We start from the raw sequence: 22,966 nt of genomic DNA, 5'->3' as shown, positions 1-22,966 counted from the left end.
CTAAATAAAGGGAGCGTAATCAAGGTGATGATGAGGTCAAGGTCTGCGTAACGATGGGGAGCAGGTGTGCCTAATGATGGTTGCCAGGACCGGTTGTTAGTAGACCAGCGACGACGAGCACTAGAGCGGGGGAGCGGGGGTAGGCGTGACAAACCTTAAGAATTCCCTCTTTAAACATACTGTAGTTATGTATTTTTCGCCTTCTCAAGAGAATCAAGTCGGATTGCTGAACTACATAATGTTTGTTCGAGTTGTTATCATTATTATCTTGATTGCAACACACATTCTCTTGTGGAGGAGAGCTCAGCAAAAAAGTAAGCAGTGTGACTAAGTTTGACTTTGTCATACTTTATACAAAATATATGATATATGAATGACAAAAATTAACCTCTTAGCGCACGGATCCCGCTAGCCGGATCAAAATCGACAACATCCGGTGAAGCTGGAGCGCGCCAAATTCAAGTTACAAAATCGTAATATTAAACATTCATGAAAATACAATTGTCTTACATCGTTTAAAAGCTTACGGCGAAAGCATACCATGCGATTTTCTGAGGACAGCGCCCCACACCAAAATTATTTTCCAACCAGCACAGGCGTCTCAAAATCCCAAATAGCAATAAAAGAAATCACTTACCTTTGAAGATCTTCCTCTGTTTGCAATCCTAACGGTCCCAGCTACACAACAAATGGTAATTTTGTTCAATAAAGTTCTTCTTTATGTCCCAAAAATGTCCGTTTAGTTGGCGCACTTGATTCAGTAATCCACTCATTCAACATGCATACAAACGAATCCAAAAAGTTACCAGTAAAGTTCGTCCAAATAAGTCAAACGATGTTTCTAATTAATCCTCAGGTACTCTAATATCTAAATAAATGCTAACATTTAAGATGGAGAATAGTATGTTCAATAGGGAAGATAAATAACGAAGAGCGCGCACCTCATTCACGCGCGGAACAAGACTACATTTCTAATGAGAGACACCTTGGAAAAACTACAACTACTCAACTATTTTTCAAAAAACAAGCCTGAAACCCTTTCTAAAGACTGTTGACATCTAGTGGAAGCCATAGGAACTGCAATCTGGGAGCTATTTATTTGTACATAGACTAGCATTGAAATGGACTGTGACCTCAGAAAAACATTTTCCGGATGCATTTTCTTCGGGTTTTCACCTGCCATATCAGTTCTGTTATACTCACAGACATTATTTTAACAGTTTTAGAAACTTCAGAGTGTTTTCTATATAGGATATATGCATATCCTAGCATCTGGGCCTGAATAACAGGCAGTTTACTTTGGGCACGTCATTCATCAAAACTTCCGAACACTGCCCCTAGCCCTAAGAGGTTTATTTTAAATAAATCTTCTTCAGGATTGGTGGGTCCCCTGCGGAACAGTTGAGCTAACGTAGGCTAATGCGATTAGTATGAGATTGTAAGCAACAAGAACATTTCCCAGGACATTGACATTTCTAATATTTGCAGAAAGCTTAAATTCTTGTTCACCTCTTTGGGCTGCAGGGGCAGTATTGAGTAGCCTGGATAAAAGGTGCCCATTTCAAACGGCCTTTACTCAATTCTTGCTCGTACAATATGCATATTATTATTACTATTGGATAGAAAACACTCTCTAGTTTCTAAAACCGTTTGAATTATATCTGTGAGTAAAACAGAACTCATTTTGCAGCTAACTTCCTGACAGGAAGTGGAAAATCTGAAATCGATGCTCTGTTCTAGGGCCTGCCTATAAATGTGCTTGATATTTATTAGTATACATGCACTTCATACGCCTTCCACTAGATGTCAACAGGCAGTGAGAGAAGAAATGGAGTGTATAACATGATCTGAGGTCGAATAAAAGCTCTTGGCATGACGTGACTCCAATTTCCTGTTTTCTGGAATGCGCGAGAAGTGACCTGGTATTGCCTTCTGTAAAGCTGTCGTTATAGACGACTAATATCTCCTGCTTTGATTTTATTTGATACATGTGACAATATCATCGTAAAGTATGTTTTTTCAATATAGTTTTATTAGATTATTGAAATTTTTTCGGGACGTTAGGTGTGTTGCTTTGTCTGCGTATGTTCAGGAAGGAGAGCTTCGCGCCACTTTGCTAGCTTTCCGTGCTAATTGACTGGAGAAGAGGACATTCTAAATCCAAACAACGATTGTTCTGGACAAAGGACCCCTTGTACAACATTCTGATGAAAGATCATCAAAAGTAGGACCCATTTTATGATGCTATTTCATATATCTGTCGAACATGTCAACTAGTAGTTTGCGCCCAGATTTTGGGCACGCTCTCGCCATAACGTAAACTGCATGTCGTAATGAAGTTATTTTTAGAATTCTAACACGGCGATTGCATTAAGAACTAGTGTATCTATCATTTCCTATAAAACATGTATTTTTTAGTAATGTTTATGAATAGTTATTTGGTCAGAATATGTGAGTGTCAGAAAAATATCCGGACGTTGTGGGAAAAAGATGCTACGTTAGCACAAGGTATAACCACTGATTTCAGCTCTAAATATGCACATTTTCGAACAAAACATAAGTGTATGTATAACCTGATGTTATAGGACTGTCATCTGATGAAGCTTATCAAGGTTAGTCAAAAATTATATATCTTTTGCTGGTTTGTTACGATCGCTAACTTTTGCTGCTGGTAAATGGCTTGTGTTTCTGGCTATTGTGGTAAGCTAATATAATGCTATATTGTGTTTTCGCTGTAAAACACTTAAGAAATCGGAAATATTGGCTGGAATCACAAGATGCCTGTCTTTCATTTGCTGTACACCATGTATTTTTCAGAAATGTTTTATGATGAGTATTTAGGTATTTGACGTTGGTGTCTGTAATTACTCTGGCTGCTTCGGTGCTATTTCTGACGGTAGCTGTGATGGTAGCTGCAATGTAAAACTGATTTATAGCTCAAATATGCACATTTTTCGAACAAAACATAGATTTATTGAATAACATGTTATAAGACTGTCATCTGATGAAGTTGTTTCTTGGTTAGTTTGGTTGGTTCTTGGTTAGTTAGGTTGGTTTTGTGCATGCTACCTGTGCTGTGAAAAATGTCTGTCCTTTTTTGTATTTGGTGGTGAGCTAACATAAATATACGTGGTGTTTTCGCTGTAAAACATTTTAAAAATCGGACATGTTGGCTGGATTCACAAGATGTTTATCTTTCATTTGCTGTATTGGACTTGTTAATGTGTGAAAGTTAAATATTTCTAAAAAATATATTTTGAATTTCGCGCCCTGCACTTGAAGTGGCTGTTGTCATATTGTGCCCGGCTTCGGGCTTGCAGCCCAAAGAAGTTAATCTAACTGCACTGTCCAATTTACAGTAGCTATTACAGTGAAATAATACCATATAATAATACCTCTGACAAAATGTTTAGGTCTGTCGATAAAGGACCACCAATCATCTAAAGAGAGTGACTTTATCTTTCTTTCTCATGTAGATAAGAAAAAGAATAATTAAGAAACAATAACGCAACGTTTTTAGTCTGTCATTAAAGGGTCACCAAGTGATTTAATAAAATGTCATCTAATAGGAGATTGTAATGGAACGATCAGTCTAGTAGGAGAGGATGATGATGGAACCATGTACCTTCTTCCCCTGGTTGTGATCCTGGGTGTTGTGACTGCTGTTCTACTGATAGTCATCCTCATCCTGGTCCTCAAGATCAGACGAGACACAAACAGACACAACACAGGTAGGAGCCCATTTCATGATAATATGGGACCTTTGAACTATACCTTTAATGTGGATGTTTTTCCCATGATATACCGTACACAGATGATCAGAAGAGACAGTGTTCTCACTAGAATGGAATGATCTGTTAATCCATTCTCTCGTCTCTCTTTTATATCATATTCAGGACCTGATTCTCAATGACAACCACAAAATGATCAAGTAAATACTGCATGATTAAATACTGAAATATAAGCAGTTCAGAAATCGTGGCAATAACATATGTTGGTTATGTCATGATGTTTGCAAATCTACAGAACCAAGACACAGATACATTGAATTATGCCGCCCTGAATTTCACCTTCAAGAAGAGGAAGATGGAGAGGAGGAGAGAGAAGGAGCTGGACCCCCATGTAGTGTATGCTGCTACAAGATGACAAAGGATGGAAGAGGAGGATAATTAGTTGTCCAGATCTTTGAATATAAGTTTAAATCTTGCTATATTGTATCTGTGTAGTTATATTAAATGTATTGAAATGTGAATCAATCAGTCTCCGTAGTGTATCTTTGTTATTTGTACCTTCTGCAAATGAGTTAGGCCACACAGCTCAGTGGTACAGGGTGTGGTTAGAGAGGAGGAGTTGGAAATCAAATCACATCAAATCAAATCCAATTTCATTGGTCACATACACATGGTTAGCAGATGTTATTGCGTGTGTAGCGAAATGCTTGTGCTTCTAGTTTCGACAGTGCAGTAATATCTAACAAGTAATCTAACAATTCCACAACAACTACGGTACCTAATACACACAAATCTAAGTAAAGGGATGGAATAAGAATATATACATAAAAATATATGGACGAGCGATGACCGAGCGGCATAGGCAAAATGCAATAGATGGTATAAAATACAATTAGATGAGTAATGCAAGTGACTAGTGATCCATTTATTAAAGTGGCCAATGATTTCAAGTCTGTATGTAGGCAGCAGCCTCTCTGTGTTAGTGATGGCTGTTTAACAGTCTGATAGAAGTTGTTTTTCAGTCTCTGTCCCAGCTTTGATGCATCTGTACTGACCTCGCCTTCTGAATGGTAGCGGGGTGAACAGGCAGAAGCTCGGGTGGTTGTTGTCCTTGATGATCTTTTTGGCCTTCCTGTGACATTGGGTGCTGTAGGTGTCCTGGAGGGCGGGTAGTTTGCCCCCGGTGATGCGTTGTGCAGACCGCACCACCCTTTGGACAGCCCTGCAGTTGTGGGTGGTGCAGTTGCCCTACCAGGCGGTGATACAGCCCGTCAGGATGCTCTCTTCACCACACTGTGTGGGTGGACCATTTCAGTTTGTCCGTGATGTGTACGCAGAGGAACTTACCACCTTCTCCACTGCTGTCCCGTCGATATGGAGAGGGGGGTGCTCCTTCTGCTGTTTCCTGAAGTCCACGATCATCTCCTTTGTTTTGTTGATGTCGAGTGAGAGGTTGTTTTCCTGACACAACACTCCCAGAGCCCTCACCTCCTCCCTGTAGGCTGTGTTGTCGTTGTTGGTAATTAAGCCCACTACTGTTGTGTCGTCTGCAAACTTGATGATTGAGATGGACGTGTGCATGGCCACACAGTCATGGGTGAACAGGGAGTACAGGAGGGGGCTGAGCACGCACACTTGTGGGAACCAGTGTTGAGGATCAGCAAAGTGGAGATGTTGTTTCCTACGTTCACCACCTGGGGGCGGCCCGTCAGGAAGTCCAGGACCCAATTGCACAGGACGGGGTTGAGACACAGGGAAGTAACAACTGTTTAATGGCTGCAGAGGAGTAGTTGCCTCTGTAACCGATGTGAAATGGCTAGCTATTTAGCGGGGTGTGCGCTAATAGCGTTTCAATCGGTGACATCACTTGCTCTGAGACCTTGAAGTAGTTGTTCCCGGGGTAACGGGTAACGATGCTTCGAGGGTGACTGTTGTCTGTGTGCAGAGGGTCCCTGGTTCAAGCCCAGGTAGGCGTGAGGAGAGAGACAGAAGCTATACTGTTACATTGGTGCCGTGACCCGGATCACTGGTTGCTGCGGAAAAGGAGGAGGTCAAAAGGGGGGTGAGTGTAACCGATGTGAAATGGCTAGCTAGTTAGCGGGGTGCACGCTAATAGTGTTTCAATCGGTGATGTCACTCGCTCTGAGACCTTGATGTAGTTGTTCCGCTTTCTCTGCAAGGCCTGCGGCTTTTGTGGCGCGATGGATAACGATGCTTCGAGGGTGACTGTTGTCTGCAGAGGGTCCCTGGTTCGAGCCCAGATAGGGGCCAACTTAGATCTCTGTTGTGTGTGTTGGTGATTTGGTTATTTTTTTATAGGGTGACCCTGAGGGACAAAGTACCCAACAGTAGTATTGCATTATACTGATCACTTCTAAAGACAAATAAAGAGTTAAACCAAAATTGCCTTTGTCATGATGTTATTCTTCCCTTAGTATTTCCTGTCTTGGCTTTGCACTAATCACAGCCCCCTATTCCGAGAAGCACCTTATAAGGAGAATATGATTGGGGTCTGAGGTAGAAGAGGGGCCGGTGAGTGTACGCATCACTTCCTGTGGTGTGAGTGACAGGAAGGAGCAGCTCAGTGTAGAGTGAGACCTGCTGAGGTGAACATCACTGGGTCTCTCATAGACTAATACCGGGGGATGAAATGTCCCTTATTCTCTCTCTCTCTCTCTCTCTCTCTCTCTCTCTCTCTCTCTCTCTCTCTCTCTCTCTCTCTCTCTCTCACTCTCTCACTCTCTCTCTCTCTCGCTCACCAGATTTACAGTCCACCTGTCAACAGATTGTGGGGATGGTGATGCATTTAATCGTTGATTGGGGGGGGGGGGGGGGTGGTTAGTGCACACACTCTTTTCACACCTCTCTCTCTTTTTCTGTTCATCTGGAACGTTAACAAACAGTTATGTCAAGAATACAAACCACAAGATAAAAGCATTTTTCAAACCCTAAACTGTGCAGGGTTTCAAAAACGATGGGTCCTGAGTTATGAGAATACATCTATAATCACACACTATTTATTCTTATTTAGGATCGTTGGAGGTCGAAATTTGGATCATGAGAGGACAGTCAATTTTTAATTTGGGTCTCGAGTTGAAAACGTTTAAGAACCATACAGCAGTCAACAAGAGGACAAAGTGCAAAGTGCAAAAAAGACTTCTTCATCTCAATAGTTTTGTCAACTCTTCCTGTATGAAAAAAAGTTATTAGTATCAAACAAAGGTTTGAAATTAAACCAACAAAAACATATATTATTCAATGCTATTGCTGTTATAACTAATATTAGTATTTAATGTTGATGATAAAACCCAAGAGCCAGAAAGGAAGCTTTTATGCAGTGGCGGGTAAATTTACATTATGGATTACTTTAACCTTTGGGCTGGGCTGGGTTGGGGTCGGTAGTATCAACAGCACTAGAGATCGTTCACTGTTTCCTGTACAAACATCAAAAGAGAAATCATTTCAGTAAATGTTTAATTTCTATCAAAAAAGAAGCAGCCGTATCAAGCCGATATTTGATTGTCTTGATCCAGTAACTCAGACTTTGCTTTATAATGTCTTCTTAAAAAAGTAATTCCCAGGATGCTCAAACTATGGTGAGCCAGACGACACACTTCTAAGATTGTAGATAGACTTGTTCCTTCTCGTGTGTTCTGTGCATACTGTATGTCTGTATGAATGTGTGCAGATGGCTTCTGCAGACACAACCTACTGATAAATACTAATCCCACCCATGCATGCACCCACACAGCGACATGTTTACAGGTACCTGCACTCTGTGGTCTGCTGTGAGCACAAAACAAGTCCGTCTCTACGCTTTGGACAGGCCTGCTGGCCTTTTACACACCCTGTGTCTCTATGTGGTTTTCAGCAGGATGTCTATGTGGTGTCACTCTGTTTTCTCTCATTCTTTCAATGTTGTTCACAACCATGACAATTAACAACACAGTCCATTTATATACTGTATGCCATGTAGCCTGTATCTTGTCACTTACAAGATCATAGGTTTTATTCATTCAAACTACACTCATTTGTTTCCCTTGATTAAAGTAGAAAATGTATTAATGTATAATAGGCTACAGTGAAAAAACCTACACACCGAGGTACACCCCTACTAAACGCTCAACTAGTATCCTACCACTTGAGTTAGTACATGAATGACAGGGATAAGACTGACTTTCATTCTGTATGTGTTTCCCCCACATACCCTCACAGTAATGATCCACCCCTGTTCACCCTACGTATCAGCACATGTTCTATGTATAACAGCCCCCCTACAGGTCATCAGGAGTACTGCCTGTAACTGTTGCATGGGGTGGGGCTAAATATCTAAGGCACACAACTGAGTTTGACAACAAGAGGAAACAGGTACATGCGTGTGTAATGTATGCTTGAAAATGTACTGCATACTTACCAGATAATATTATACTTTTCACCCAATTAAATTAAGGATATTCATATATTCTCTTTACACACTGCCTCAGTATTGGACATCTTTGATTCAGCTGGTGCCTAACTAGCAAACTAAACAATGTATAAAAACAAAAAAAACATCCTCTGGACACCACAAAGTGTGTATGCTTCACCCACCCTCTCCAAAATATCCTACACAGTAAGCATTGGTTCACTTTGCATGGATTCTATGAGTGATTTTCAGTTACGAAGACCATGGTTGGCTGAAAAAGGTGTTAACAAAAATGACGCGTCCAGTTCGACCAATCACTTGTAACCCCATAGTTGAGGTGTCGTCTACATGGGTGGACTTTTTCCACTCAACACACAGGTTGTGAAGAGGACAACTTCAACGATGATGTCACAGTGTCTGATACTGGCACTTCTTGTAGCGATGGGTAAGTCCAACTTTGATATTTCTCTGCTTAATTAAGGGATGTAGACTCAGGTACTTTAAAGATGCAATTCATATATGTATTTTTTTTTGTATATAAAGGACGTTTAAGTAACGGATCATGTCTCTGTGTGTATTCTAGCTGCTGCACAATCCTCGGAAATTCATCTTGTTACAGCCAATGTTGGAGAAACAGTGACTTTGCACTGCTTCTATAAAGGCAACCTGGCACTGTACTTTATGTGGTACAAGCAAACAATGGGTGACAATCTTCAAATCTTATCAGTCTTTTACAAGTATAACAAGAATGCAACATTTTACCATGAATTTAAGGGTAACACTCGCTTCTCAGTGCAAAGCGGTGAAGGAATTAATCACTTAAAGATCTCAGACATGCATCTCTCTGATTCAGCCACATATTACTGTGGGAACTCTTATGCCAACCAGGTGGAGTTTGGAGCAGGACTTATTCTCATTGTGAAAGGTACAACATCTGAATTTACAAAGAAAGGAAATAGTAACTAATGTTCTGCAACTACAATCTTTAGTTTTTTTCCACTTTATGTTTTGGATACAATAGCATAATTATGCTGTATTTGCATAATCAGATATGACTGTGTATGATTTCAACAATGTTAACTTGGGACACAACATTGGGAACATATTTACTGACTTATAAACCTTCTTGTCAGGTTCAGGGTCCAGAAACATGACTGTGCTCCAGCAGCCTGTGTCTGAGTCAGCCCAGCCAGGAGACTCTGTGACTCTGAACTGTACAATACACACTGAGACCTGTGTAGGAAAACACAGTGTCTATTGGTTCAGACATGGCCCATGAGAATCCCATCCAGGAATCATTTACACCTATTGAGACAGGAGTGATCAGTGTGAGAAGAACTCTGAGGCTGGGTCTCCTACACAGAGCTGTGTCTACAACCTCCCCAAGAGGAACCTCAGCCTCTCTGATGCTGGGACTTACTACTGTGCTGTGGCCTCATGTGGGGAGATACTGTTTGGGAACGGCACCAAGCTGGATGTTGAGTGTGGTCACTCTGATGATCCAGAGATGAGAATCTTGGTCCTTCTCTCCATCATAAGAACTGGTGTTCTCCTCTGCTGTCTGACCATCTTCATCATCATCTACACCACCAGGAAATTGATCAATCTAAGACAAATGTCGATGGACTTTTTGCAGTAAATGTTGGAAATATCATCACTATTTATTGAAAATGAGTATTTATTGAGATTGCTGAGTATTTTCATATTGCCTTTTATTAATTAATGGTCTGTGACCTTGTTTAAAAAGTTATATGTCAGTTGAAATTCCCTGTATATGCTGCTTCTTTTAGCATTAATAAATATCCATTTAAACAACTGATACTGAATAAAATAGACTTGTTCCTTCTCTTGTGTTCTGTACATAAAGTATGTCTGTATGAATGTGTGCAGAGGGCATCTGCAGACCCAACCTACTGATAAATACTAATCCCACCCATGGTCACACCCACACAGCGAGATGTTTACAGGTACCTGCACTCTGCGGTCTGCTGTGAGCACAAAACAAGTCCGTCTCTACGCTTTGGACAGGCCTGCTGGCCTTTTACACACCCTGTGTCTCTATGTGGTTTTCAGCAGGATGTCTATGTGGTGTCACTCTGTTTTCTCTCAATCTTTCAATGTTGTTCACAACCATGACAATAAGCATCACAGTCCATTTATATACTGTATGCCATGTAGCCTGTATCTTGTCACTTACAAGATCATAGGTTTAATTCATTCAAACTACAATCATTTGTTCACAGAGTTTAAAGTAGAAATTGTATTAATGTATATTAGGCGACAGTGAAGAGGCCTACACACGAGGTACACCCCTACTAAACGCTCAACTAGTAGCCTACATTTGAGTTAGTACATGAATGACAGGGATAAGACTGACTTTCATTCTGTATGTGTTTCCCCCACATACCCTCACAGTAATGCTCCACCCCTGTTCACCCTACGTATCAGGACATGTTCTATGTATAACAGTCCCCCTATAGGTCATCGGGAGTACTGCCTGTAACTGTTACATGGGGTGGGGCTAAATCTATCTAAGGCACACAACTGAGTTTGACAACAAGAGGATACTGGTACATGTATGTGTAATGTATGCTTGAAAATGTACTGCATACTTACCAGATAACATTATACTTTTCACCCAAATAAATTAAGGATATTCATATATTCTCTTTAAACACTGCCTCAGTATTGGGCATCTTTGATTCAGCCTGTGCCCACATACCAAACTATACAATGTTTAAAAAACATGAATTATCATCTAGACACCACAAAGTGTGTATGCTTCACCCACCCTCTCCAAAATATCCTACACAGTAAGCATTGGTTCACTTTGCATGGATTCTATGAGTGATTTTCAGTTACGAAGACCATGGTTGGCTGAAAAAGGTGTTAACAAAAATGACGCGTCCAGTTCGACCAATCACTTGTAACCCCATAGTTGAGGTGTCGTCTACATGGGTGGACTTTTTCCACTCAACACACAGGTTGTGAAGAGGACAACTTCAACGATGATGTCACAGTGTCTGATACTGGCACTTCTTGTAGCGATGGGTAAGTCCAACTTTGATATTTCTCTGCTTAATTAAGGGATGTAGACTCAGGTACTTTAAAGATGCAATTCATATATGTATTTTTTTTGGTATATAAAGGACGTTTAAGTAACGGATCATGTCTCTGTGTGTATTCTAGCTGCTGCACAATCCTCGGAAATTCATCTTGTTACAGCCAATGTTGGAGAAACAGTGACTTTGCACTGCTTCTATAAAGGCAACCTGGCACTGTACTTTATGTGGTACAAGCAAACAATGGGTGACAATCTTCAAATCTTATCAGTCTTTTACAAGTATAACAAGAATGCAACATTTTACCATGAATTTAAGGGTAACACTTGCTTCTCAGTGGAAAGCGGTGAAGGAATGAATCACCTAAAGATCTCAGACATGCATCTCTCTGATTCAGCCACATATTACTGTGGGAACTCTTATGCCAACCAGGTGGAGTTTGGAGCAGGACTTATTCTCATTGTGAAAGGTACAACATCTGAATTTACAAAGAAAGGAAATAGTAACTAATGTTCTGCAACTACAATCTTTAGTTTTTTTCCACTTTATGTTTTGGATACAATAGCATAATTATGCTGTATTTGCATAATCAGATATGACTGTGTATGATTTCAACAATGTTAACTTGGGACACAACATTGGGAACATATTTACTGACTTATAAACCTTCTTGTCAGGTTCAGGGTCCAGAAACATGACTGTGCTCCAGCAGCCTGTGTCTGAGTCAGCCCAGCCAGGAGACTCTGTGACTCTGAACTGTACAATACACACTGAGACCTGTGTAGGAGAACACAGTGTCTATTGGTTCAGACATGGCCCATGAGAATCCCATCCAGGAATCATTTACACCTATTGAGACAGGAGTGATCAGTGTGAGAAGAACTCTGAGGCTGGGTCTCCTACACAGAGCTGTGTCTACAACCTCCCCAAGAGGAACCTCAGCCTCTCTGATGCTGGGACTTACTACTGTGCTGTGGCCTCATGTGGGGAGATACTGTTTGGGAACGGCACCAAGCTGGATGTTGAGTGTGGTCACTCTGATGATCCAGAGATGAGAATCTTGGTCCTTCTCTCCATCATAAGAACTGGTGTTCTCCTCTGCTGTCTGACCATCTTCATCATCATCTACACCACCAGGAAATTGATCAATCTAAGACAAATGTCGATGGACTTTTTGCAGTAAATGTTGGAAATATCATCACTATTTATTGAAAATTAGTATTTATTGAGATTGCTGAGTATTTTCATATTGCCTTTTATTAATTAATGGTCTGTGACCTTGTTTAAAAAGTTATATGTCAGTTGAAATTCCCTGTATATGCTGCTTCTTTTAGCATTAATAAATATCCATTTAAACAACTGATACTGAATAAAATAGACTTGTTCCTTCTCTTGTGTTCTGTACATAAAGTATGTCTGTATGAATGTGTGCAGAGGGCATCTGCAGACCCAACCTACTGATAAATACTAATCCCACCCATGGTCACACCCACACAGCGAGATGTTTACAGGTACCTGCACTCTGCGGTCTGCTGTGAGCACAAAACAAGTCCGTCTCTACGCTTTGGACAGGCCTGCTGGCCTTTTACACACCCTGTGTCTCTATGTGGTTTTCAGCAGGATGTCTATGTGGTGTCACTCTGTTTTCTCTCAATCTTTCAATGTTGTTCACAACCATGACAATAAGCATCACAGTCCATTTATATACTGTATGCCATGTAGCCTGTATCTTGTCACTTACAAGATCATAGGTTTAATTCATTCAAACTACAATCATTTGTTCACAGAGTTTAAAGTAGAAATTGTATTAATGTATATTAGGCGACAGTGAAGAGGCCTACACACGAGGTACACCCCTACTAAACGCTCAACTAGTAGCCTACATTTGAGTTAGTACATGAATGACAGGGATAAGACTGACTTTCATTCTGTATGTGTTTCCCCCACATACCCTCACAGTAATGCTCCACCCCTGTTCACCCTACGTATCAGCACATGTTCTATGTATAACAGTCCCCCTATAGGTCATCGGGAGTACTGCCTGTAACTGTTACATGGGGTGGGGCTAAATCTATCTAAGGCACACAACTGAGTTTGACAACAAGAGGATACTGGTACATGTATGTGTAATGTATGCTTGAAAATGTACTGCATACTTACCAGATAACATTATACTTTTCACCCAAATAAATTAAGGATATTCATATATTCTCTTTAAACACTGCCTCAGTATTGGGCATCTTTGATTCAGCCTGTGCCCACATACCAAACTATACAATGTTTAAAAAACATGAATTATCATCTAGACACCACAAAGTGTGTATGCTTCACCCACCCTCTCCAAAATATCCTACACAGTAAGCATTGGTTCACTTTGCATGGATTCTATGAGTGATTTTCAGTTACGAAGACCATGGTTGGCTGAAAAAGGTGTTAACAAAAATGACGCGTCCAGTTCGACCAATCACTTGTAACCCCATAGTTGAGGTGTCGTCTACATGGGTGGACTTTTTCCACTCAACACACAGGTTGTGAAGAGGACAACTTCAACGATGATGTCACAGTGTCTGATACTGGCACTTCTTGTAGCGATGGGTAAGTCCAACTTTGATATTTCTCTGCTTAATTAAGGGATGTAGACTCAGGTACTTTAAAGATGCAATTCATATATGTATTTTTTTTGGTATATAAAGGACGTTTAAGTAACGGATCATGTCTCTGTGTGTATTCTAGCTGCTGCACAATCCTCGGAAATTCATCTTGTTACAGCCAATGTTGGAGAAACAGTGACTTTGCACTGCTTCTATAAAGGCAACCTGGCACTGTACTTTATGTGGTACAAGCAAACATTGGGTGACAATCTTCAAATCTTATCAGTCTTTTACAAGTATAACAAGAATGCAACATTTTACCATGAATTTAAGGGTAACACTCGCTTCTCAGTGCAAAGCGGTGAAGGAATTAATCACTTAAAGATCTCAGACATGCAGCTCTCTGATTCAGCCACATATTACTGTGGGAACTCTTATGCCAACCAGGTGGAGTTTGGAGCAGGACTCATTCTCATTGTGAAAGGTACAACATCTGAATTTAGAGACAAAGGAAATAGTAACTAATGTTCTGCAACTACAATCTTTAGTTTTTTTCCACTTTATGTTTTGGATACAATGGCACAATTATGCTGTATTTGCATAATCAGATATGACTGTGTATGATTTCAACAATGTTAACTTGGGACACAACATTGGGAACATATTTACTGACTTATAAATCCTCTTGTCAGGTTCAGGGTCCAGAAACATGACTGTGCTCCAGCAGCCTGTGTCTGAGTCAGTCCAGCCAGGAGACTCTGTGACTCTGAACTGTACAATACACACTGAGACCTGTGTAGGAGAACACAGTGTCTATTGGTTCAGACATGGCTCAGGAGAATCCCGTCCAGGAATCATTTACACCCATGGAGACAGGAGTGATCAGTGTGAGAAGAGCCCTGAGGCTGCGTTTCCTACACAGAGCTGTGTCTACAACCTCCCCAAGAGGAACCTCAGCCTCTCTGATGCTGGGACTTACTACTGTGCTGTGGCCTCATGTGGGGAGATACTGTTTGGGAACGGGACCAAACTGGACATTCAAGGTAGGTGATACGGCTTGCATTTTTTAAAAATATTTTACTAATGTACAGTGTAGAATATTAATTTCCTTGCTATTCTGAGTGTCCTCTATCAATATTTGAATGTCCACAGGCCATAGGGCAGACCTTCTTCTCTTGGTGTACTGCCTGGGTGTAGGATTGGCTTTCTCGTTTATCCTGATCATTGTCCTTGCGTGCATCATGTACAAGATGAACCAGAGAAAGTGTCTGCAGTGCAGAGGTATGTGACTACATTTTAGAAGGTGCTCTTCTTTAATATCACCATCTACAGATGTATCTGCAGTGGAAGAAGGAGTTGCATCTTTATCTTTGGTGTGTTTCGTTTCAGGATCCGTATCTCTGACAGCATGTCCAGCAGTCTCTTCTACGGATGCAGGGGTAAGTAGAATTTCTTACATTTTGTATGACCATAAAAATATGTATGAAAATGTTTATGTTAAATAATAACATATGGTATTATTTCCCCCTCCCCTAATTATAATTGTTTCTCACAGGCCCAAGATGCAGACCATCTCCATTACGTAGCTCTGAATCTGAGCAACAAGAAGAACAGGTCTAGAAGACAGAGAGGTCACATGGAGACAGTGGTGTACGCTGGGATCAGACAGTAGAACTGGATGAATGAAACAATCTAATGAATTCTCTTTTTATCAACTCCCACTTTATTAACATTATTATCTGTATTACTGTACCTAAGAAATTTCAATTTACTTGAATTAAGTGCATTGCTTATCTGCCAAACTCATTTTAAATGGACTTGCTTGTGATAAGATGAATAAAGCATTTAACAACAGTCAAGACAAAGGAAGTTGAATGTATTTATTTAGGCCAAACTCAGGCATCTTTAAAGGTGCAATATGCAAAATCGCTACGCCATTTCCTGGTTGCTGAAATTCTAATAGTTCACCTAATTTCAGTTTTGGTGACAAAGCAAGCAAAGCATAGCGTAGTGTCATGACGTTGCCCTCTTTGGGTACAGCGAGCACCATCCCCCTCTCTCTGCCTCCTACAACCAGGCTGCTGTGGTCAGAGAGGTCGTAAATTCCTAGGGAAGATCCTGCCTCATGGCCACACAGTATAGAGACAGAGTGAAGTTTCATAGAGAACAAAGGAATTTCTTCCATCTCACAGAACTTGAGGTTCGAACAACATTTATGTTCCGGAGAAGGTATAAAAGATCGGTGAAGAATCCAGTTACAAACTGGTCCGTTTGTTACAAGTTTGTAAAACTCATGAGAGACGGTGCAGCCATATTACCATAACGCTGTTTATATAATAGCCTCAGATATGAGGTTTACATCTAATTGTTGTATAAGATGAATGAGTGAGGAAGATACTTTTTGTAAAATTGTGTAATGTTATTTTGGACTGCTTAATGAAGGAAACTCCAATTCCCTTTTGATTTTAACTAAATCAGAGGACCGCCCATGAGCCCAGTTAGGGTCGGGCATCCTGGGACAGGCCCTTTTCTGCAACTCCCGAATAAAACCCACACTTGTGTCGTCTATCAGCAGACCATGTTTCTCTCAATCACGAGAGGACAAAGGTTGCAGACCAGCTTACCTCAATAACGAGAGGGCCAAGGTTTGAGACCAGACTGCTGAATCTTTTAACCATCCCACGTGGTTAAACTCTTAGACTATCGATACCGACAGAATAAGAACAAATCTTTGATATTAATTACTAGTCTGCAGCTAGGAATTAGGTATCATTGAACGCGAAGAACGACAACCGCCGAAACACCTATCCATAACGACATGAATGAATGTCACTCTGAACAATCCACTCTAACCACGACAGAGAGAGAGAGAGAGAGAGAGAGGACGGAAACTCTCCAACAGAAATTAACTTTTCAGCAGAGATCCCGACGACACACTGAGCGTAAATATATATATTGATTGCAATTGTTCCCGAATGAGTGAGCGTTTCTGTGCAAGTTCATGTGCAAAGGATTAGCATTTCAATTGTTATAATTATCAACTCTGTAGTGACTTTTCATCTGACCCCCACTCCCCTCTTGTCTAACAAGCCGCCATGCCGGTTTCACCCACTAGGGCACATTCCCCTATCATTTCTTGTAACCATATTTACTTAGTTTGTTTGTTTATGCATTTCTGTGAATTACTTAGTTAGTAAAATTAAGACAATTGCTGTATGGATGACTCATAGTGAAGACTGGGTTCGTGCAGATAACCAACAATTTACGACGTTTGAAATGAGACTAACGTGAGGTAAAGTAAATAAATCATTGATTAAGAAGACTAATTGATCAGATTTGAAAATATCTGAAAAGTTATATTAGGAAAATTATAACTTTGTAATCTGAATATTTTCCTTGGTGCCCCGACTTCCTAGTTAATTACAGTTACATGATTAATCAGTTTAATCGCGTAATAATAATTACAGAGAGTTATTTGATAAATAAGTCTTCAATTTAATGATGCCAAAGACACGACAGTAGAGAATCATTGTACCATCTAAACCCCTATGAAATATATTTTCAATAACCCAAAGTATTGTATTTTCAGCTGTTTAAAGCTGGTGTACAAAACCAAAGTAAAAGACGCAAAAACTAAACTTAAGAACGGGAAGCATAGAAATATAGACCATAGAACAGATCTACCACTTCTTAGACTTGCATTAATTGAGAATGAATCAAATCAAATACATTTTATTTGTCACATGCGCCGAACACAACAGGTGTAGACCTTACCGTGAAATGCTTACTTACAAGCCCTTAACCAACAAGGAACTTGAAGCTCTCAACCTGCTCCACTACAGCCCCGTCGATGAGAATGGGGGCATGCTCGGCCCTCCTTTTCCTGTAGTCCACTATCATCTCCTCTGTCTTGATCACATTGAGGGAGAGGTTGTTGTCCTGACACCACACTTCCTGGTCAATGACCTCCTTCCTATAGGTTATCTCATCATTGTCGGTGATCAGGCCTACCACTGTTGAGTCGTCGGCAAACTTAATGATGGTGTTGGAGTCATGCTTGGCCATGCAGTCATGGGTGAACAGGGAGTACAGGAGGGGACTGAGCACGCACCCCTGAGTGGCCCCCATGTTTAGGATCAGCGTGGCAGATGTTTTGTTGCCTACCCTTACCACCTGAGGGGCGGCCCGTCAGGAAGTCCAGGATACAGTTGCAAAGGGAGGTGTTTAGTCCCAGGGTCCTTAGGTTAGTGATGAGATTTGAGGGCACTATTGGGTTGTACGCTGAGTTGTAGTCAATGAACAGCATTCTCACGTAGGTATTCCTTTTGTCCAGAAAGGAAAGGGCAATGTTGAGTGCAATAGAGATTGCGTCATCTGTGGATCTGTTGGGGCGGTATGCAAATTCAAGTGGGTCTAGGATTTCTCGGATGATGGTGTTGATGAGGGCCATGAACAGCCTTTTTCAAAGCACTTCATGGCTACAGACGTGAGTGCCAAGGGTTGTTAGTCATTTAGACAGGTTAACTTGGAGTTATTGGGCACAGGGACTATGGTGTTCTGCTTGAAACATGTAGGTATTACAGACTTGGCCAGGGACAGGTTGAAAATGTCAGTAAAGAAAGATCTATAACTCAAATTTTGATGTGAATTTGGTTGGGTCGCACAAAAGTTACACGTTGTTGCTTTAAGAACGGAAACATAGAAGTAGCGCACTTAGAACAGAACTACCGCTTCGTAGACTTGCTTTCAATGAGAATGACAGATCTATAACTCACATTTCTATGTGAATTTGGTCAGGTTGCCAAAAAAAGTTACGCATTACAGCTTTAATTTGTAGTGTTAAACCGTTCTTATGCCACTAACACGCCCTCAAACACACAGCAACCTATTTACAGTTACTCTGCGGTTTGTGATGAACACAAGATGAGGATGTATCTGAGCTTTTTTAGGGCCTGTTGGCTTTGTACACAGGACCCTCTGCTCCCTCTCTCTCTCTCTCTCTCTTTCTCTCTGGTCTCTCTCTCTCTCTCTCTCTGGTCTCTCTCTCTCTCTCTCTATTTCTCTCTCCAATCTCTCTCTCTGTCTCTCCTCTGTCTCTGTCTCTCTCTCTCTTCTCTCTTCTCTCTCTCTCTCGCTCTCTCTCTCTTTCGCTTTCTCTCTGGTCTCTCTCTCTCTCTCTTTCTCTCTGGTCTCTCTCAATCTCTCTCTCTATTTCTCTCTCCAATCTCTCTCTCTGTCTCTCCTCTATCTCTCTCTCTCTTTCTCTCTCGCTGTCACCCTCTCTCTCTCTTTCTCTGTTTCTCTCTTTCTGTGGTTTTCAGCCGGATGTCTCAGAACTCTTAGCTCTATCATACTGTATACTATACTACCTGCTCTTCAAGTTGACCATTTTAACAACAGTAAACCAACTCTTTTGATGAGGCAGCTTTTCCATACATAGTGGACTGAAATCTGTGAAAAAAGACAATAAGCTATTTATTTGGTTATTTCAACTAGATCTGTAGTTGTTAGTCAAACAAACACAGTTTTAACAGTAAACTATTGTCATCACCTATAGGCCTAGAAGAATCTGCCTCCTCAATAACAAAATCATGGGAATGGATTCTATCCAGCCAATCCAAATGAGTGTAAATCCTGAATTTGAGATTTTTTTCCATTTATGTTTTTTAGTGAGGTGAAGTGACTGTGTGGTGACAGAAGCCCTAGTGGATGACAGTGTCATTCTATGCATACTCCCAACAAGTTCACAACTATCAGTCTCTTGACGTAGACAACAGTAGCTGTAGTGATTAAGAATAAGGGATGCCAAACTTGAATTATTAATACAGCATTTTTACTAAATCTATAAGGATAAGAATATAATACAATCTTTGTGTTTCTGATTCAGTCCAGCCAGGAGACTCTGTGACTCTGTACAATGTGAAGAAGATTGTCCTTCCTGAATAAGGCGTCAACAAAAATGATGCGTCCAGTTCGACCAATCACCTGTAACTCCATTGTTGAAGTGTTGTCTACATAGGTGGACTTTTTCCACTCAACACAAGTTGTGAGGAGGATGACACCTTCAAAGAGGATCACACTGTGTCTGATATTTCCACTTCTTCTAGAGATGGGTAAGTCCAACTTTTATATTTCTCTGTTTATGAGATGTCCGCCCTCGATTTGGATGCATGAGATATTACATGTAATACTTTACAGACACTTTGAATATTCTAAATTGTATTTTGGGTATGTAACAGCAAATATACTGTATTGTTCATGTTTTTTAATAGATGTAGTAAATGGTACTGGGTCCTCATCTATACTTCAGGACAGTGGTCTCATATTAGCCAACATTGGAGACGCAGTGATTGTGCACTGCTTCTATGACGGCCACATAGCCATGCATTTCTCCTGGTACAAGCAACCCTTGGGAGATAAGCTTCAACTCTTCTCAACTGTCTATAAGTTTGACAGGAACGCAACATTTTACCATGAGTTTAAGGATAACCCTCGATTCTCAGTGGAAAACGGACAAGAAAAGAATCACCTAAGGATCTCAGACATGCAGCTCTCTGATTCAGGCACATACTACTGTGGAAGCTCTTATGGCAACAAGGTGGAGTTGGGAGTAGGAGCCATTCTCATAGTAAAAGGTAAATGTACAGATATACGGTGAAAATATGAGTTAATATCTTAATCAGATGAGATATTTATTTAGAAAATGTTGAGTTTGAACACAGTCTACAGTAATATTCTAGAGACTAAATGGGTTAATTGATCTTCTTGTCAGGATCAGGGTCCAGAAACATATCTGTACTCCAGCGGCCTGTGTCTGAGTCAGTCCATCCAGGAGACTCTGTGACTCTGAACTGTACAATACACACTGAGACCTGTGCAGGAGAACACAGTGTCTATTGGTTCAGACATAGCTCAGGAGAATCCCATCCAGGAATAATTTACACCCATGTAGACAGGAGTGATCAGTGTGAGAAGAGCCCTGTGGCTGGGTCTCCTACACAGAGCTGTGTCTACAACCTCCCTAAGAGGAACCTCAGCCTCTCTGATGCTGGGACTTACTACTGTGCTGTGGCCTCATGTGGGGAGATACTGTTTGGGAACGGGACCAAGCTGAACATTCAAGGTAAATCCCATTTAATTTGTAAATATCCTCAACGATACTGTATATTCATGCAAACGGCCTACCTCCAAATGATCTCATTAACTTGTCTCAACAAGCTATACAATTTCACCATTAGCTTTTGATTCCATATTTTACTGTTTGATGATGATACAATATGAAGTCACTGTTACCCTTTCCACAGTTCCAGAACATGATTCTCCATTTGATCTGAGTCCTACTGTTCTGTCCTTGGTCGTCTCTAACATCGTTCTGGGGATAGTGACCCTTCTACTTGTCTGGGCGCTGTGCAGGACTCTGAACAGAGATAGCAGAGGTATTACTTTATATCTAATGTATCCAATGTATGTAATGTTATAGCTGATGTATCTAAAGTTTCATGCATCTCTATGCAATGTACATTCTGTAAATATCAATTAAATGTCCAACATATAAGCACTGTTAATTAACTACGTGAGGTTAAAAATTGATAGATTGTCATAAAAAATAATAGCTGGCCTTCCTCTATTTCAATCTCTATGAAGGGAGGACTGATGTCCCAACGTCCCAGGGCAAACAGGTAAATTTGTCAACAGTTATAAATATAGTATGCTTTCAGTTTTTACAAGAAACTGCCATTTAACTTTCCTTAGAGCTAGTATTCAGCTTATTTGTGCATTTTGTGTTATTAAGCTTTCTTGGAAGTAATAAGTCACTGAACTAGATGAAGCCTTATGATCTTTGTGATTGTTGTTCATTTTTCCATGGAACTTCCTTCTGTCTCTGTTCCACTGACTGTCAGGTCATTGTAGTGGGTGTACAGTCTGAACAGTGATGTCTTTTGTAGAGTGTTTTCTTCCACAGGAGAATAGAAACATTATATAGTAGATCACGCTGTCATCATAATGGTTTTCCTCATGGCTCCACCCCCCTCAGAATCAAGACAGTGACGTGTTGAACTATGCAGCTGTCAGTTTCACCCCCAAGAAGAAGTCCTCCTCTAGAAGAGCAAGAGAGAAGACCAGCAGAGATGATGCAGTGTACTCTGATGTCAGATACCTTCAGCAGCAGTGAAAGATGTCACCACTGTCACAGACTACAAAAATACGTTTTAGAATTTGTAGCATGTACTATGTGTTTTTAACATAATAAACCATACATTTTTACGTTCTGTACATCTCTATTCTCTGTCTACAGTAAATCTTTGCGACCACATATACAATGTGATTAAAAGGAATAGCAGTGCCTTTTTATTTAACCTTTATTTAGTTATGTTTTGTGTTGTTGATATACAAATAGATTTTTCAGGAGACCTGGTTCTCGCAGACCGTGAGAATCTCTCTGACTCCACATACTGCATAGATATACATGAACAGTTGAAGTCGGAAGTTTACATACACCTTAGTCAAATACATTTAAACTCCGTTTTTTTTTTTTTTACAATTCCTGACACTTAATCCCAGTAAAAATGTCCTTTCTTAGGTCAGTTAGAATCACCACTTTATGTTAAGAATGTGAAATGTCAGAATAATAGCAGAGAGAATGATTTATTTCAGCTTTTAGTTCTTACATCACATTCCCAGTGGGTCAGAAGTTTACATACACTCAATTAGTATTTGGTAGCATTGCCTTTAAATTGTTTACCTTTGGTCAAACGTTTCAGGTAGCCTTCCACAAGCTTCCCACAATAAGTTGAGTGAATTTTGGCCCATTCCTCCTGACGGAGCTGGTGTAACTGAATCAGGTTTGTATGCCTTCTTGCTCGCACATGCTTTTTCAGTTCTGCCCACAAATGTTCTATAGGATTGAGGTCAGGGCTTTGTGATGGCCACTCCAATACCTTGACTTTGTTGTCCTTAAGCCATTTTGCCACAACTTTGGAAGTATGCTTGGGGTCATTGTCCATTTGGAATACCCATTTGCAACCAAGCGTTAACTTTCTGACTGATGTCTTGAGATGTTGCTTCAATATATCCACATAATTTCCCCCCCTCATGATGCCATCTATTTTGTGAAGTGCACCAGTCCCTCCTGCAGCAAAGCACCTCCACAACATGATGCTGCCACCCCCGTGCTTC

General features: G+C 40.6%; 2 protein-coding genes and 2 pseudogenes across 2 annotated transcripts; all 4 read left to right on the top strand.

Annotated features, from left to right (window-relative positions):
- The first annotated feature begins 8,530 nt into the window (after positions 1-8,530).
- LOC120049238 lies at positions 8,531-9,891 on the top strand (annotated as a pseudogene).
- A 1,245-nt stretch (positions 9,892-11,136) lies between these two features.
- LOC120049514 lies at positions 11,137-12,381 on the top strand (annotated as a pseudogene).
- Positions 12,382-13,742: 1,361 nt separating this feature from the next.
- On the top strand, positions 13,743-15,461 carry LOC120049513. The gene is made up of 6 exons (XM_038995765.1): positions 13,743-13,793; positions 13,932-14,273; positions 14,482-14,832; positions 14,942-15,070; positions 15,179-15,228; positions 15,345-15,461. The coding sequence occupies exons 1-6, from the start codon at positions 13,751-13,753 to the stop codon at positions 15,459-15,461; spliced, it is 1,032 nt and encodes a 343-aa protein (XP_038851693.1). The 5' UTR covers positions 13,743-13,750.
- Positions 15,462-19,844: 4,383 nt separating this feature from the next.
- Positions 19,845-21,962, top strand: LOC120049237. The gene is made up of 6 exons (XM_038995475.1): positions 19,845-19,902; positions 20,062-20,424; positions 20,562-20,912; positions 21,094-21,225; positions 21,434-21,468; positions 21,825-21,962. Exons 1-6 carry the CDS (start codon positions 19,845-19,847, stop codon positions 21,960-21,962), a joined length of 1,077 nt encoding a protein of 358 aa, XP_038851403.1.
- Positions 21,963-22,966: the final 1,004 nt, after the last annotated feature.

The sequence above is a fragment of the Salvelinus namaycush genome, chromosome 6 (genome assembly GCF_016432855.1).
Source record: "Salvelinus namaycush isolate Seneca chromosome 6, SaNama_1.0, whole genome shotgun sequence".
Taxonomy (NCBI): Eukaryota; Metazoa; Chordata; class Actinopteri; order Salmoniformes; family Salmonidae; genus Salvelinus; species Salvelinus namaycush.
Note: the sequence above shows the minus strand (reverse complement) of the source record. Positions and strands in the feature narration are given on the sequence as shown.

Bases quoted from the DNA above. Each gene is read 5' to 3' on its own strand.
- LOC120049513 (XM_038995765.1), top strand. From the start codon at position 13,751: ATGATGTCACAGTGTCTGATACTGGCACTTCTTGTAGCGATGG. The intron at 13,794-13,931 runs GTAAGTCCAACT...TGTGTATTCTAG, and splicing joins GGCACTTCTTGTAGCGATGG to CTGCTGCACAATCCTCGGAA. The intron at 15,071-15,178 runs GTATGTGACTAC...GTTTCGTTTCAG, and splicing joins AAAGTGTCTGCAGTGCAGAG to GATCCGTATCTCTGACAGCA.
- LOC120049237 (XM_038995475.1), top strand. From the start codon at position 19,845: ATGACACCTTCAAAGAGGATCACACTGTGTCTGATATTTCCACTTCTT. The intron at 20,913-21,093 runs GTAAATCCCATT...CCCTTTCCACAG, and splicing joins GACCAAGCTGAACATTCAAG to TTCCAGAACATGATTCTCCA. The intron at 21,226-21,433 runs GTATTACTTTAT...ATCTCTATGAAG, and splicing joins TCTGAACAGAGATAGCAGAG to GGAGGACTGATGTCCCAACG.